This window comes from Cryptomeria japonica, chromosome 3 (genome assembly GCF_030272615.1).
Source record: "Cryptomeria japonica chromosome 3, Sugi_1.0, whole genome shotgun sequence".
Lineage (NCBI taxonomy): Eukaryota > Viridiplantae > Streptophyta > Pinopsida > Cupressales > Cupressaceae > Cryptomeria > Cryptomeria japonica.
The window spans coordinates 707,558,797-707,577,525 of NC_081407.1; the positions used below are offsets into that span (position 1 = coordinate 707,558,797).

Here is an 18,729-nt window from a genome sequence, read left to right on the forward strand (position 1 = left end):
ATCTCATGATTTAATTTTTGATATGCATGGATCAGTGCTTATGCTGGGTTTCTTTGTTTAATTGTGGACTGAATGGTTCAATCTTTGCAGTCAGTACACTATCATTCTGGTGGCCTCCGACTAAATCCCAATCTTTATGAAAATGGGAAGATCTGCCTTAGTCTTCTAAACACATGGACAGGAAGAGGGACTGAAGTTTGGGACCCTAAGAATTCAAGCATTCTTCAAGTCCTTGTTTCCCTTCAAAGTCTTGTATTGAATGCAAAGCCATACTTTAATGAGGCAGGATACGACAAACAGATTGGTAGAGCTGAAGCAGAGAAAAACTCTCTTGCATATAATGAAAATGCTTTCCTTCTGTCATGCAAATCAATGTTATACCTACTGCGTAAACCACCGAAGGTATAATAATCACTTGACATTTTTATTATCCAAGCCTCATTTTCTATCTTTCAAGAATTTACTACATAAGCATTTTTTTGGTTATTGGCATCAGATTATTGGTAGCCATAGAAATATGATTTTGTTCCTTGACATTCTTGCAGCATTTTGAATCATTTGTTAGAGAGCACTTTTGCAAACGTGGTCGTTATATACTTGGTGCCTGTAATGCGTATATGAAGGGTACTCAAGTTGGATTTCTTTCAGGCAAGGCAGTGATGCCACTACATGCTAAGACTGTTTCTCAATGCAACAGTTCAAATGGTTTCAAGATTATGTTGGATAAGCTTATTCCCAAACTTGTCTCAGCCTTAAGTGAAGTTGGAGCAGATTATGAGGAATGTCTGCAGGTCAATGTCTAAGTAATTGCGCGTGTGGATAATCTATGAATTGGTTTTCTTTTTGTCAGACTGGTATTGTGGATGCTGCCGTGTTTGTCTTATAAATGCCTTAGACAAATGGAACGTTCCTGTGCTTAATTAAACTGTTCTATTGAAGTTTGTTGTAATTATAATCAGGGTGTGGTATATCTGCACATCTACAAATCTGCAAGTGATATTATGGAGTGCATAGTAATTGTATTTGTATTATGGATACTTTTGTGTTTATGCTTCTTATAATACTTTGGATGGATGGAAGAAGCTGCCTGTGCGTTATTAAAATATTCTATTGAATTGTGGCATATCTGCACTTTTCCCAAACCGGCAAATGATATTACAGAACAAAGTGATAGTAATTGTATCATATCGTACCATGTAGAAAATAAATATATTGAAATTTGTTGTATGTTGCATTTTGGTTGATTGAAATTTGGCTTTCCAGTGTGCTGTATATTAGTCATCAGTTGAAATATAGCAAGCCTTTTGATGTGAAAAATTCCATTATATGCAATCAATAAATGACACTGTACTTGTCTAAAAGCTTGCAACACGGTGAAAAGAAAAATATTTGGAATGTCTGTTGTGGATTTACTACATCCAGACAACGTTGCCCTAGGTACCTTCATCATCATGTGTGTACTCAAGAGGAATGTAGAAATTGAAATGAAGGTAATGAGTAGTTAACATAGGTAGAGAAACATATACCTTTCGAGGGAGTGATAATGCAAGGAGAATAATAGAGGTGCAATTGTAGGGTCTTACCTACTCATGAGGTCATAACATAGAAGAGCACACAGTAGTCGGTATATTAAATTTAGTGGTTTGCAAATGTTAATGTAAGAAAACAAAAAGTTGACATTGACAGTTGTGAGATCTAGTTGATTGGCTTTGATTCTTTGTTTGGTAGCGTCCAAATTGAAATTTATGTTATGCAATACCTCCCGTGTTTTCATTCTGCCATTGCTTTATTTTGATCCGATATTGACTCTGTATATGATATTTGATCCGATATTGACTCTGTATATGATATACATCTCGACTGTCCGTATGTTTTTCTTTTGTATTGGCATCCACGTGGTGCATCTGCTTACAATTATATTCTTTTGGTCATGTAGATATTACTACTGTTGTGCTTCAACTTTCACCAATTACTTATGTGGATAGATGGTTATACATGTGATTCTGTGATGATATATACATGATGATTATACGATGTTATGACATGATGACATATGGATTATATTCATGATGGTACTTTGATTATACTGACAACGATGTGCTTACATGATGATACGTTGATTATGTTATATTGATTTGATGAGATATTATGCTACTGACCATGTTATTATGTGACCTTAATTGGGGAATGATTATGTATGTATTTTGTTATATTATGCATGTACAAGCATATTGTTCTGTTATGGATGTAGGTATAGGGCATCGGCTCCACCTGGCTACCTTAAGGCCACCCCTATTGTGGACCCTATTCTATCTAGTTGCGCATTCATGATTTAGCATGTTCTTTCTGAGTGTTTATATTTTAAGATGTACTTACATTCTTATAATTCTATCATAGGCATGATGTCGTTAATTTGATCATTTTAAGATGTACTTACATTCTTATAATTCTATCATAGGCATGATGTCGTTAATTTGATAAGGTTTTGTATATTGAATTTTAAATATAAGGAGGCTTAAAGCATAGAGTAGTTTGTGTTGAAGTTATGCTATATTGTGATGTTGAAAATTTTAGTTAGATGAGGTTAGGTTGGTGTGATTAGTGACTATGAACTACTTTTCTTCTTTCGGAGCCTATGTGCTAAGGTGTTCAGTATTTGAAACTATGCTTGTTAATTGATGTTGTCATTTGCATTGAATGCTATAGATGATTATCAAGTTGTTGATGGGATGTTGCAGTCAACTTTCATATGCTTGATTGTGATGTTCAATTATGGTGATGATGCCAAAAATGACCACTCAATATGTTTTAGATTTACTTTAGTCTAGCAATACAAATTTAAATATTAAGCTAGATAAAAGTAATTTAATTTATATATGTTCTTATTTTGGGAGGATGTCACTTGGTGATTTATAAACAACTTAAAATGGTAACTTTAATATCCTTTTAAAATTTGATTTAAAAGAACTCTAATAATGTGAATTTTAATTTTAAATTGGATGAAGGTGAAAGAGTAATATAGGTAGATAAATGCTTTGGAAAAATTAATGAGTAGAGTTTTATTATTTAATTTATAGTTAAACTTTAAGTTATTTAAATAATGGAGGTTAACTAAATTTAGTATAATGAAACAAATAATTAGAAATTAACCTTAGGGGGCAAATCATCTTAGTTGCACTTTAATGGAATTTATTTAATTAGATTAATAAATTTCAAATTTAATTTAATAAAGTGAATACATTGAATTAAATTAATATTAATTATGGCATTTGGCCTCATCATGTTGGCCATGTTAACAATCCCTTGAAGAAGTTTTCACGTCTCAAATTGTGTAACTTATTTTAATATTATTATTGAAAACTAATTAGTTGAGGTGTATTGTAATGCTTTGATTAAACAAATTTGTAGGTGTGAGCAAGAAAATACACGAAACCATGTAAAGTCAAGCACATTCACAACAAGGTCATCAAACAAAGTGTAAATGAAATAAACAAATGAACAATCAAACCATCTAAGCTCCTTTGACGAAGGCCTCGCTGCTCCTTTCTTCTCTAATTACGTTGGTATGTTGGCTCAATCCCTTATGCACTCAAATGAAGCAAGGATGAATGATGATCGAGAATACTGGAAGCTATGAAAATGAAAGCAAGAGTACGAAAATGATTGCATATGTCAAGTGTTTGAAGTGTTGTTGAATAAGAGGAAAATGACTCGAATTTATAGAGGAAGAAGATCGGAATGGACAACTGCGATAAAAAAACGATCGACGACTCATGTTAGTCAAGAGGAAGAGTTAAGTGGGGGTAAATGGGAAACCTTATTTTCAAACAAAAAGCGAAAGGAGAAGCTTTCATTTTCGAACGAAAAGCGAAGTGAGGTGCTTTTTGGAAGGTGGAAGAGTTAAGTGAAGAAAGGAAATGAGGTGGAAATTAATAATTAATAATTAATTTTTCCTCATTTTCAAATTAGCCAATTAAATAAATAAATCATTTAATTGTGAACTTAGGATAAGAGGAGTAAATGAATGAATTCATTTATCTAGGAAGAAATGTTAATAAAGGTGACATGACTAAAATGAAGAAATGATTATGGGAATCCAACCCCAATATCGAATTAGGCCCAAATTATGACTGAAATAAAATGATTGATTGACAATACTGACAAAATTGATGACATTTCGACAAGGAAAAAATGATCAAAAAGACCATAATCCAAAGGTGTTCTGATAAGACCAGGAAATTGATAATGATGATAACGACAAGATGATTGAACTGTTGGCAATTGACACTCATCCGGGCTATAAGTGTTGTCATTGATGACAACACACTTCATGGGAGATCCGACATTCACTCCATCGTCATTCAAGGAACCGACAAACTTGGAACCGGTATTCTAAGACCGACATAGGAGATTGATCTGGCAAGCGTGGAAGCGGCAACGACCATATTGTTTTATGTTTATATTTTATCTGGGCCGACATGTGTCTTATCTTTTGTGATATGTTTGTAAGCCGACATAAGGAATTTGCGTTTATTCATGTAAATGGGTATATAAGTCAGTCCAAGTTAGGTCATTTTATATGATGTGAATATATGGGATATATAACAAATAAGTGATGCGAAAGGTTTTGTGATGTTATCTTGATCGATAGAATGCAAATGCAAAGATCAGCAATCGATCTAGAGGATCGGGAAGCGATCTAAGATACCGGTAAGGGAGGTTATAGTATAACTGGTATAGATGGTGCTTTAACTAGAACTCATCCAGCATAGCAGATGCACATTCTGAGTTCAGTTTTTGTTTGTAATCCAGTATTTGGATTTGTAGTCAGTGAGGCTCCTTTTGTGATGAGCAGTGTGCTCTAGGCAGTGTGCCTTCCTGCATGTGCAGGCCCCTCTTGTAAAATTTATTCATTTGGCCAATGGATAGATATTGTAGGTCACCAATCCCACCATGGTTTTTCCTCTTTGAGGTTTTCCACATATAAATATATGTGTTATGGTGTTGATTCATGTGGTTGCATTGATATTACTTGTTGTTACTTTCTTTTATGAATACCGGTTAATAAATGAATTTGTTAATAAGGTTGAAATTACTCTAACCGACAGAACACTGATTCACCCCCCCCTCTCAGTGTTCTTGGATTCCAACAATTGGTATTAGAGTCTTGTGCCTTGGAATAAGTACAACTTGAGGAAGATCCTGAATTCAGAATCCATGGAGATGAGTCTACAGAAGGAACTTGAAGTAGCACTTGAGGACTATGATGTTGAAAGGTTGAAGAACTTGAAGCTGCAAGATGAGTTGAATTCTGCAAAGGAATTTATTCTTACTCTGCAAGAGAGGTTATTATCTCCTCAAGTTAAAAGGAAGGAACTTTTACAAAATCCGAATGATGAAGAGAAGAATGCCCTTAAGGAATTATGTCAGAAGCTGAGTTAGGAGAATGGTGTCATGAATAATGATATGCAAGCCATGACTATGAGGATGTCCAAGAAGATTGAAGATCGAAAGAAGAATGAGGAAAATCTTGCTATGTCACTGAAAGACAGATCTGAGGAATGCATTAGGTTGGCGCATGAGAATGATGTGTTGAGAACTGAGTTGGTGCAATCACAAAATAATGAGCAAGAGTTGGAAAGAATGATGTCAATCCTAAGAAGTGATTTGGATGCTGCAAATGAATACAAAGAAAATTCAGGGCTAGTTCTGCAAGGCTTGTTGAATTATTGAAAGATCAAAGAGACACTGGAGACACTAGAGGTCTTGGATTTGAGCATAGAGAAATCTTCGGTACTGCAAATCAGGGGAATCCACCAGACAACCAGAATCAGAAATCACCGATAAGGCAACCCAATGCACATAAATTTAATTGTAGATGCTTTATTTGTAATAAGTTTGGTCATAGAGCAAGTCAATGCATAAATAGAGCAAATCAGAATAATAATGTTGTTTCCGGTCAGTGTTCAAGGTGTAATAAGTATGGTCATAGGACAAAAGATTGTAGAATGAATGTGAGATGTCATGCATGTGGAAAGTTTGGACATATGGCTAATCAATGTAGGTCGAAGAATGGTCAAGGACTCAACAAGGCAATTCAGAAGAACAATGCTACTTGCTATTCATGCAACAAAATATGACATATTTCCAAATTTGCAGAAGCAAGAATACACCGGAAGGGAATGACACATCAAATGAGAAAGGAAAGAAAAAGGTTGATGAGATCCGATAGGCTCATGCTAAACAGTGGATTAGGAAGTCTGAAGATCAATTGGCAGAGGTAAATTCTCTGGTTAGTCAACCGGTAGAGCAGAATGTTCCTGCACCGACAGGAAACTTATCCAGTAACTAAGGCCTTAGCCTTAGGGGGAGGCAAATTAATGATAGATCCTGCATTGCCCCCGGTAGAGGTCTGAAAGCTTGTTTCGGATCTTGGTGAAGACAGTTTGGAGATTCACCGGCGTTGAGATAATGGATTTTGTATCCGGTATCATATGCCAACATGCATTAATGTCAATGGGAAATTAGGGTTTCATAGATTAAAAGGGATAAGTTGCTTCATTTCTGATCACACAACACTCAGAGCAAAGCAGAGGGAGTTTAAGGCGATTAAGAGCATTTTCCAGCGATTTCCAATATTCTTTGTGCGGATTTATCAAAGGTTTTCACTGGCTTTGGTTGTGAGGTATTTTCTCTATTTTCATGCTATTTTTTTAAAAATCGGAATGGCTTCTGCATCTTCTCCCGCTCTGGCAGATGTGGTTGTCCCTGTTGTGGTGGATATTAAGGATCGTCCATGTCTGGAATTCAAACAATGCCCTCAAATTGCAAAGGTCGATGACCCTATCGACGCATTTTCTAGGGTTCTTGACAAAGTTCTTTATGTGGAAGATGTGAGAGCATATATTCATTGCACTTTGGAGGATTTGGGTTCATCGGAGATTAAATCTATGTATCTGTCTACTTTGTTAAATAAGGATGGATTGATTAAACCAAAATTTCAAAGTCTGAAGGATCAGGGTTTCACCAACATTTTAGAGATGCCCGAGTTCAGGGATGAGATGATTCGGTATGTGCTGAGATGAGTCCATGGCGAGTTCATGTGGCTTGATTGGCCCTATAAAATCACCAAGGAGGCGATTCGTTCTATCATCGGCTTACCCCAGGTCGGACAGACACCAGGTAGGAGGAAGATTCCGAACAATGAGGTGAACAAGCTAACCGGTGCCACCTCTAACAATCGATCAATGCGGATTAGCACTATGAGAGATAAAGTTGTTCAATTTACAAGGATGGTAATTGGATACAAGGTAACTCAATCAAACCGGTTGAACTCTGTTTCTAGTTCCTGTATTTTCTGTGCACACAAGATGGTGAAATAAAATGAGAAATATGATCTTTGTCAGTGGATGTGTGATGAGTTGATTTCTAATTAATGTACATTCCGGTATGGAAATCTCATTGTCTGTTTGATGCTTTTCTTTTTGAATGAGATGTCAGGATCCGCTAAGAGGCAATGAGCCTTTGATATACCGGTAGGTAAACAGATCAAGGATGCATTGAGAAACTTGGGACAAGACAAAGACTCCATTTTGTGGGGTTATTTCAAGGCATTTCAGAAAGCTATGAAGAAGAGGGAAAGGATCCCTAAGCATATTGTTGATAAATACTCTACCGACATATGCTTCATGGTGAAAAAGGATGAAACTTTGATGGAGGCAGTGCAACCTAGGACTATCTTGTTTACTAAGATGGGCTATGAGGTTGATGCACAGATCTTGAACCTTTATGCCAAGATGCTTATAGATGACCCGGTTGATGAGAAGGAGAAAACATTTGGAACAACCAAGCAGAAGGAATATGAGGTGAAGATTGGTTTCGGCAAGAAGAAAAGGGAAGGGCAAATCAAGAAGGTTGGACAGGCTGTCAAAAAGATGTCCTTTGAAATCAAACAAATCATTGGTTTGGCAGAGACATCTCCTCCGACAGTTGTTCAGGCTTCTCCGACAGTAGGAACCTGTAAGGGTTTATCTAAGAGGAAGAAACTGAAAACATTTATTGCTTATGTTGAATTTGGTTCTGAGACTGAGGAAGACATCCCAAAGATTCCTAAGATCTATATGAGGATTCAAAGGAAGAAGCTCGAGGAAGGGAAGCTGCAGAAATCCATAGTCACTCCTTCGGTAGCTCTAAAGAAAATTTTGAAGGAGAGGAAGCCTACTGAGAAAAGGAAACTGACCAAGGAGTCTGCTCCCATCCCCGATAAGAAGAAGAAATTAGATTTAGATATTGCTCTTGAATCTAGTAAAAGTGTATAGGTTATTGCTCCTCTTTCTGTTGCTGAATTGATTGATCGGATCACAAAGGATGGTATTTTGAGTAACATACAACACTATTATGATGATATGGATGATAAGGAACAAAAGGAGATTGAGGAATCAATTTTGTTATATTTAGACATATATAAGAAAGCTTTAATTGAAATTGAGATTCAAATACCGACAGTTTTGTATAATAAGTTAGATGCTAGGAGGTTATTGGCTATTGAGGAGGATAAACATATTAAGATTCAAGAATTGCTAACTGTTTGTGGTTCTATAACTGATGAAGAGATGCAATAGTGTCTAGAGTTTGCTAATAAAATAATTTTCCAAAGTAGACACCGACATATAAGTCTTATGGTGGGAAGAGTAAATGAAATTGTGAAGGAAACTCATGAGGCTTGGGTTAAATTCTCTGTGGATTGACTAGGTTTCTTTACATCGCTGGATATTTTGCCTAAGTTTGACATTCTAGACATTTCAGTTGGTGCTAAAGGAAAAGGTATACTAGGTGGAGATCCACCGGTTTTGAAATGAAAAACATTTGAGGACATTCCTTCGGAAGTTACACTTGTACAGGATGTTGAGATCAATAACCAGGTAGATAATCTTCCGGTAATTGATGTTGATATAGTTGAAGTTCATGAGGTTGAGGTAGTGGATGTAACTGCACCAAGTGGCGAAGCCACTAGTGCTGAGGAGGTAAAGGATAAAGTAGATCAGAAGGTAGAAGGTCAGGTTGATTAGACTGAGGTCCGGATACCGACACCTTCACCGGCTGTTGGTCCCTCATTGTTGGCACTTGACTCATCTAGTCAAGAAGATTTTGGCCGTCTTGGAAATAAGAACATTGAGAAGCTGAGTAGTTTTGAATTGTTAGAAATTAGGATCTTAGGATACTAATCATTATAAACAAGATTATAAAGTAAATGAAATATGAAACATACATGCAAAATGTACACATTACATATTACACTCCCCCTCAATGGCATCACCTAAGGCCAAGCATTGTTTGAATTTGGATCATATAATGCCTAAAGGTCTTATGCCTATTAGGTCTTAAATCTAGGATTTAGCCACTAGGTGGTGTCATGTACACTCTCCCTTAATGACATCACCTCAAAGCCAATCACTGCATAGAGGATTTCAAAGTGATGGCTAAAAATATAATATATAGTATGTGCTCATGATCTTCAAAGTGTCTTTATTAGAAAATGCTTGCACTTGAGTGAGGTGCCCATGATCTTCAAGGTGCCTTTATTATATAATGCTTTCACTTGAGTGAGGTGCCCATGATCTTCAAGGTGCCTTTATTATAGAATGCTTTCACTTGAGTGAGGTGCCCATGATCTTCAAGGTGACTTTATTATAGATTGCTTTCACTTGAGTGAGGTGCCCATGATCTTCAATGTTTATTTTGATCTTTAGAAATGATATTCCTAGAATGAGTAAAGTAACTTCAAGTAATATGGTACTTTCATATGTATCCAAATGGAACTCTTCCATAAATCTTCAAGGCCATATTGATTCTTTAAGAGCTACATTCATATTTTGTCCATTTGATTCAAAGACACATAGAAGATAGTCTTCTTATTAAAGTATTGCCGCATCCATGTAATAGCACTTGCACCATATGTTTTGAAGGCATAACCTCGCCATAGAAGAAACAATATAGTTAGTAACATAGTAATCAACTTCATTTTTGGTGCAAAGAAAGAACATAATATTATTTTTGTCATTTGCCAAAAATCATATAATATTCCTTATAAAAATATAGTCCAATGATTGGTAGAAAGGAGAACAACATATATTTTCATGAGAATAGGAATGGATAATTTGTTGTCTTGTTTAAAATAAAAAATAGACATGCTACTACATATAGTAATGATCCATAAAAAATTAGGCAACGGGTGAGCTATCCTTTCTAGGTTTGCTCCCCAGACAGTTATAAGGGCGATAGTCACCCATTATAAATAGTATGATTGAAAAAAAAAATGGATCAAATATAGAATAGAATAACAAATCACTTGGATCTCCAAAAAAGGATGCTAATAAGAAATTTTTTAATTTACTTATGAATATTTAATAGCCTTTATATTTTATCGGTAAATATTTTATCCTCTATCTATAGATGATCATTGTGATAATTTGATAGTAAATCATTCGTACATCAAACATAGTACAAGTAAGAATATCCTCAATGAAAATATAATGCATATCCTTCATCAAATACTAAAAAAAATAATTTAAGATAATTCATGATGTTCCTTTCTTTATTCCTACTAGTTCATATATGACTTTTTGTGATGCACTTAAAGGACTAATATAAATAATAACAAGTACTTTGGGAGTGCCACTTGAAGGGCATGTGGCACATTAAAGTAAAGTTAGTTGATTGAAGTTTCAAAATTCATTCCATGGGTCTTAAATATATATGAAGACTTCCTTTTATTTATTGTATTTTTTAAATATTGAAAGTAGATGGGAAATGTCATAGGTAGACAAATTATACGATAATGACAATGGATACCAAAAATTACCCTATCAAAATGTAGTTTGAGATATTCCCATAATAATAACATGCCAATTAAAAATGACAAAGAGACCTCAAGAATATGGTTTGCTTCTAGATATTATCATGCCAATTTATATGCTTAGAAGGGGTGTAGATTTTGATATATCATTATTTTGATAGACCTAATTCAATATCTTCTATAAAAGGCTCAAGAAATCTTGAAAGAGACTAGGGCATTATTGAACATGAGGTTGAAACTATTATTTAGAATTGTTATAAAATTAATCTCATATTAAAAAAAATGTAGATTATACTCCATAATCTTAAAATCACTTCAAGGATATCATGCATATAATACACTTAGGCGTACACATGAGGTATTCATTTGAAAGGTACCCACAGAAAATAGTCTCATTACTATGGACCCATATATGAAAATGTATTTTATTATTAATTGTAAAAATCTTTCCTCTTCAAGCCATCCATATTGAATGAGAGTTTTGAATTGTAAGAGTCTAAAAACTTGTACGATGGCTGTTCATTTTAAATAGACAATTTTTATTGGCCCTTTACTTGTTAGATGGAGATGTTGACGATAGGCAAAATCCTCCCAATATACTGAAGATGAAGACTTTACCCTCACTATTGAATGATATGGAAACAAGGAAACTAGTGAGCAATCTTCAGGACAAATGTTTCTATACTTTATATTTAATTAAGGAGGTGCGCCAAGCCCTGGAATTTAACATGGAAGTTATGGGGATAGGAGAAGAAAATATTGGTGTCTTAATTATGGAAGTAGTCTCTTTGCCTATTATAGTGGAATTTGAATCAAGGAAGTCTTTGAAAGGAATAACCAAGAACGTAAATATTATGTGTGGTTGACTTCCAAACAGATGACAATAATGAGAACCATTAAGAATTCTTAAACAAAACTGTCAAATAACTCCAAACATCGAACAATTTATTAAGGTTGCATATCATATAATGCTTGACAATGGCTCTGTTGATATTATGCTTGATAATGCCTCTCTTGATAGCGGTGGCTCTTGCTTTCTGTCTTGGAATAGAAGCAGTGGGAAATGGGCGACAGGAAGTGGTGAGGCGAGGCCGGTTTATAAGTGTGGGTCACCCTGCCCAAACTTTCCTTGCAACATGCGCTCCTAATCTCTTCCATATGGACGAGTTTTTGCAACTTACCCAATTTGAGTTCCAATATTTCTAAATACACATCTGGTAAATTTCTTACCTACTATTAAAAACAATTTTTAATACTTGTTTTGGTTCCACCACAAAAATGCGAGATCGGACCACATGACTTAACCACTACGTTCCCTTTACTTACATTCACCCTTCTCGTTTTAGTCCAAGACGTTTTAGTGTGCTTGATTGGCAAACGATTATCTACTTGGATAGGCATCAATTGATACGTTGGGCAATATCATGCCAAAGGTCATGACTTATTTACATTCGAGCGGTTGCAAAGAGAGTCCCTTTTTCACTATTTATAAGATGAGTACTAGTTCCTTGAGTAATATAAGTACACAAACTTTTATGAAGATAAGAAATTGACACAAATGAGGGATTCAATAAGTGATTTGAGTTATTTAAATATTTCATTTAAGGATTCTTATTTAAATAATGGTTTGATTGAGTTTATACTTAACAAACTTAAATATAAAGATAAATTATAATTTTGATTGAATATTGTGATATATTTTTCATATTTTTTCATAATAAAAAAAATGATAGTGACCTTATATCAATTGTGATCAAATTGCAAGTGAAATGGTGTTTGCTTGAAATGTCATGTTCAAGAGCTATGAATTTTATTTCCCTTTTATAAGTTGAATTTTTTTTTTTTTTTTTGGCTTTTATAAAGACATGAAATTTATTAAAAGACTTCATAAATTCAATTTTAAGGTTAAACAAATGAAAAACTATGGTTTCTAAGCATTATATCAAGCTATTTTTTGATAATTTATAATCTCACATATCTCTCTAAGGAGAAACAACATCCAACTTTCTAAAGTACTTGATCTAGTACCTACACAACTTTCTATACAATTGACACTAAAAAAGGTTTTATAAGGGAATAATTTTGAGTTAGTAAGATTATGAAATTTGATGTTATTAAAATATAATTCACAATCTTATGCTATGTAAACATTAAATTTTTTGAAAATATCACTTATAAAAAAGAATAGTTAGAATTTCCTTACTTGGCCTTGATAAATTGAATTTAAATGAATGGAGAAGGCATACTAAATACATAGCACAATTGGCCTTGCACGTGTGTTGATTTAGCATAAATACATTTTCCATCAAGTTTTATATGTCTTCTAGTATAACCTGTAAAAATGATTAGTACTAGCCTAACCTGCTCTGATACCATGTTAGAAATTAGGATCTTAGGATACTAATCATTATAAACAAGATTATAAAGTAAATGAAATATGAAACATACATGCAAAATGTACACATTACACAAGATATACATGGGGAAAACCCTTTCGGGTAAAAAACCCCATAAAGTATCATTTAATTAAAACACTTACAAATATAGTCTATAATAAAATAGACATGAACCTGGGGACACTCCTCCAATACTTCCACATGGCCAATAATACCTCATATGCATAGTGATACAACTCACCATAAAGCTCCAAATTCACACACCTCTCAAATGAGAGAGAACCTCCTTAAATATAGGAGGAAGGGTGACTTCACTAGTCACACCTTTTCAATAACCCCCACTCATAAATAATTAATAATCTAATAGTTATTAGATTATAATTATTTTAAATGGGATATGCTTATAAAGCTTATAATATATAAGGTTTTATAACCTTATAATAGAACATTATATATAAATGTTATAAGGATGTGATCCCTAATAACATTATGTTCTAACATGAATTGATGTTTGTTGCAGCTCATAAATTAAGGAAGGAAGGGTCAGAAGATAAGCAGGTTATTGAGCAAGCTATTCCTTTTTTGCAACAACTTGCACCAGAATGCAAGATTGATCAGGTAGCTAGTCCATCCGGTAAGTTGAAAGGTTTGACTGAGCACATTGCCAAAGAGTATAAAACTCTTCAACAAGTGTCAAACCGACAGTTGGTGGAAAGGTATAATGTAGCTAGGAAGGCCACCTGTGATAACATGATCACATTCGACAAGGATAAGCTGATAGATGAGATGACAAGGATTGATGAGGCTCTTCATCAATGTAGTCGAATATACCAATCTTGCACTAACACAACAAAAATAACAACAAACCTGGATAATAAAGGTAAGGAGGATAAGGACAAGTTGGAACAACTTGTAGTCAGTTTTGATGGTACTGAATCATTGACTAGCACAGTTGATGGTCAGATTTTTCTTTTAGTCTGAAATTTCAGCCCTGGATAAGGAAAAAGACAACTTATTCTAGCGGGCCAGAGAGTTGAGAGGTTTGGTAAGTCCCCGGCTAAATACTTTGTTACTTCATAAGAAGGAATGTATGGAACAGATGAGTTTGCCCACACCGACAACCCTAACAGAGGAAGAACTGCATGCTTACATTCTTAATGGGTTTGTATCTATTTTGGGAACTTTGAAATCCGGCTAGGATACTTATTTAGCATTTTTGAAGGGTGCTTATCCTGATATTTTCAAGTATATCTAGATCCGGTAATCGCATTTTGGTTTGTACATAATTTCATCTTATTTTTTTTACTCCAGTCTTTGGCATTGTTGTCAAAGGGGAAGAGGTGGATGTGAAAAATATCCAAGGACATAAGAAGTAATGTATAGCTCAGGGGGAGTAGTCTTCTGAGATTAGTTTTTGGATGGGAACCGGTACAACACTTCAGCGATTCATTTTTCACATGAGTGTTGCCATCAATGCCAAAGGGGGAGATTGCTGGCAATTGACACTCATCCGGGTTATAAGTGTTGTCATTGATGGAAACACACTTCATGGGAGATCCGACATTCAGGTAACCGACATTCAGGGAACCAACAAACTTGGAATCGATATTCTAAGGCTAACATAGGAGATTGATCCGACGAGCGTGGAAGCGACAATGGTCATATTGTTTTATGTTTATATTTTATTTGGGCCGACATGTGTCTTATATTTTGTGATATGTTTGTAAGCCTACATAAGGCATTTGTGTTTATTCATGTAAATGGGTATATAAGTAAGTCCAGGTTAGGTCATTTTATATGATGTGGATATATGGGAGATATAATAGATAAGTGATGCAAAATGTTTTGTGATGTTATCTTGATCGATAGAATGCGAATGTAAAGATCTGCTATCGATCTTGATTATTGGTCTAGAGGATTGGGAAGCGATCTAAGATATTGATAAGGGAGGTTACAGTATAACCGGTATAGATAGTGCTTTAACCATAACTCATCCAGCATAGTAGATGCACATTCTGAGTTCAATTTTTTTTTGTAATCTAGTATTTGGATCTGTAGTCAATGAGGCTCCTTTTGTGATGAGCAGTGTGCTCTAGGCAGTGTGCCTTCCTGCATGTGCAGGCCCCTCTTGTAATATTTATTCATTTGGCCAATGGATAGATATTGTGGGTCACCAATCCCACCATGGTTTTTCCTCTTTGAGGTTTTCCACGTATAAATAGCTGTGTTATGGTGTTGATTCATGTGGTTGCATTGATATTACTTGTTGTTACTTTCTTTTATGCATACCAGTTAATAAGTGGATTTGTTAATAAGGTTTAAATTACTCTAACTGACAGAACACTGATTCACCCCACCTCTCAGTGTTCTGTGATTCCAACATGAACGTCATAAAGGCAAATGAGATGTCAAAATGATTGATTCTGACATTTTAATTGATTTAAATTGATAATGTTGATTGATAAAAGACTGATAGAGATTGATTAAAGATAATAAAAAAGGATTTGATATAAAGATTGAAGAGGTTGATAATTATTAACTGGTTAATTATCAATAAAGGTTGATTTAGGACCAAATGTTCAAATGATAAAAGCGCTAATCATGATGATTTAGTGCCAAATGTGATTGAATAGGTTCATTAGGGTTGGAAAGAAATCAGATAGAATAGTGATAGCGCCAAAAATGACCTAACGATATATTTTTCATGCCTCAGGAAAAATATTGGTCATTTTGATTTTATCTTGCTCTCTATCTTATGCTTCAAGCTTAGGGTTTAGGGTTTTATGCATTTTGTTTATGTCTTGGTTAAAACCCCTAAATTGGTTATAATTTTGCGTTACCTTTTTTCACTTAAGTTTGAGGGTTTTAGTAACGTTGGCGGGGCCTTTTTGTGTCCTAGGCATTATTTTGTTTGGTGGTTCTTGTTTTTTCCTAGGTCTGCATTTTTTTTCTCCTAGGCGGGTTCCCTTTAAATATTTCATCGACTACATAAAATTTTCCTAAGTCCGACCTTAAGTATTGTTGTCGATACCTTTGTGATAATAGTCGGGCTACTAAATTTTCCTACCATTTCCACATGTGTTAATGGACGAAGATCTTTTAATTTATGATCAAAAGATGCTTGATCTTTAAATTGCTAGAGAAGGCGAACATCATGGCTAGTAGGATAAAGCTTAAATAGATCTGATGACTCTTGCTACCTCGCGGTTGAACATGCTCGAGGGATAATGATCACGAAATCGTGAGATGATGCCACGTGTCTAGGGTAGGCCAATATAAGCCGAAGGGTGGGGGCCGCTAGCGACAATGAAGAGGATGATGAGTTGGAGGTGCCACGCCATGATTTTGATGTGTCCGCTTGCCACAAGGGATGGTCATTGTCTGATTGACTAGTATGAAACGTGTGATATACCATCATGGATAGGATAAACGGTCCAATTTCTATCTTGGTTCAAATATGAATTTAAGTCGTTTACTACTCGTGCGAGCAGTAATGGCGAACAAGACAGTGACTCTTGGTTCCAAAATGATAATAAAAGCCTTTTCAAAATCATTATTGACTCACAAAACAATTTAGTAGTGACCAGAAGGTGATTCCAGAGCTAAAGAAGATCTAAACAAGTTCTTGCAATGCGAAATTGAGGTTCATCTGGTGCATATAAAGCAGTAAGTTGTTAAATTCCCCTTCTGTGTTTTCAAAACTGTTGAAAGATATGAATTGCGTGAGATTGTCGTGAAAGGATTGTGAATTGTTATAGGGTTAAAAAATCTTGGCGTAAAAGGAGTGAGATTTTTTATTTTTCTGTGTTGAGATTTTAAGTCTCGTGTTAAGCCCTAGTTTCCCTCCTTCGTTTGTCGGTAATTGTTAAAAAGGCCCTAATCAAGTGGGATGGCTCCCTCATGAAATCACTAAGGACATATAGAGTATTTGAAGAGAAATATGTTTGATGACTTTCTTGACCAATTGAAACCCTCAACAAATATAAGTATCAGGGGTAGAGGCTTATACAAGGTAAAACCCTAGGAGAAGGGTTAGTTGATAAAGCATATGTTAGGTCCCAGAGATAACTGAGAGGGGGGGGGGTGAATCAATTGTCCAATAAATTCAACCAAAATTAACTTAACCAAAACTTAATGCTTAATACCGGTAAACCAAACTTTATGCCGGTAGACAGTCTTAATAGTTAATTGTAGTACCGGTAAAGATTGATGCATGAAATAGAAAGACAATAACATCCACAACACATAACACAAATATTTGTATGTGGAAACCCTATAAGGGGAAAAAACACGGTGGGAAGCCTTACCCACAATCAAATGATACTACTGCAGATAGTATGTGTGTACAATATGGATTCTGCACTGCTTAGAGCTCACTGCTCAATCACAAAATGAGAGTCACACTGACTACAATTGGATGGTTAAATCCAATGATAATGTACTACACAAAATAGCATCTTCATATGCTCGATTCAATAATGTACTAGAAGAAATTAGGTAAATTAATTAACAATTTGTCATTTATAAATTAATTTACAAGAGGAAGAATAATTAGCCAATTAAATAAAGATTTAATTGTAATGAGAAGACTTAGGATAAATAAGTAATTTATTAATCCTAAAGGAAGAAAATGATAAGCAAGGTTAAATGACTAAATCATGAAACCTTAGAAGACGAATTAGGTCTTGAAAGATAATTGACTCGATTTGATTTGATTTTTGGATTGATAAATGACCAATGTGATAAATGATTTGATTGATAAAATGCGCCAATTGACAAGGAACAATGACAAATTGATCCAAATTGACATAATTAAGACAGACAATGATCGATAGCAAAATTGATCACAAAATGACAAGATCGAACAATGACAACGATCGATGACAAATCGATCGCATGATGACAAGATTGAAAAGAGGACAAAACCCTAATTAGGATTGACGATGTCCAAAATGATAAGATTGATGAGAGGACAAAACCCTAATTAGGATTGACGATGTCCAAAATGATAAGAATGATGAGAGGACAAAGATCGACCAAAATCATGATTGAAGATTGTTGTCAACAAGACCAAATTCGAAGGCGAGATGAATGAAGAATACAGAAGAATGACTCGATGCTCGCAAATGATAAAGATCAAGTGCGTGACATAGGAGAAATGTTAATGCGACGCAAAAACCTAAAATGAGGCAATGCACAAATGTTAAAGTATGACTTCGCAAGCGTTGACCATTTTTGGGTGTCTACAGTTAATTGTAGTACCGGTAAAGATTGATGCATGAAATAGAAAGACAATAACATCCACAACACATAACACAAATATTTGTATGTGGAAACCCTGTAAGGGGAAAAAACACGGTGGGAAGCCTTACCCACAATCAAATGATACTATTGCAGATAGTATGTGTGTACAATATGGATTCTGCACTGCTTAGAGCTCACTGCTCAATCACAAAATGAGAGTCACACTGACTACAA

General features: G+C 34.9%; 1 protein-coding gene across 4 annotated transcripts in view; it reads left to right on the forward strand.

The window, feature by feature from the left end:
* LOC131066526 (probable ubiquitin-conjugating enzyme E2 23) overlaps positions 1-1,227 on the forward strand; it is a 48,576-nt gene extending 47,349 nt beyond the window's left edge. For all 4 annotated transcript variants that reach the window (XM_059218540.1, XM_059218542.1, XM_058001303.2 and 1 more), the window contains exons 8-9: positions 91-402; positions 546-1,227. In XM_059218540.1, the coding sequence (XP_059074523.1) occupies positions 91-402; positions 546-803 (570 nt within the window). In that variant the 3' untranslated portion in view covers positions 804-1,227. The remainder of the gene's footprint in view (positions 1-90; positions 403-545) is intronic.
* Positions 1,228-18,729: the final 17,502 nt, after the last annotated feature.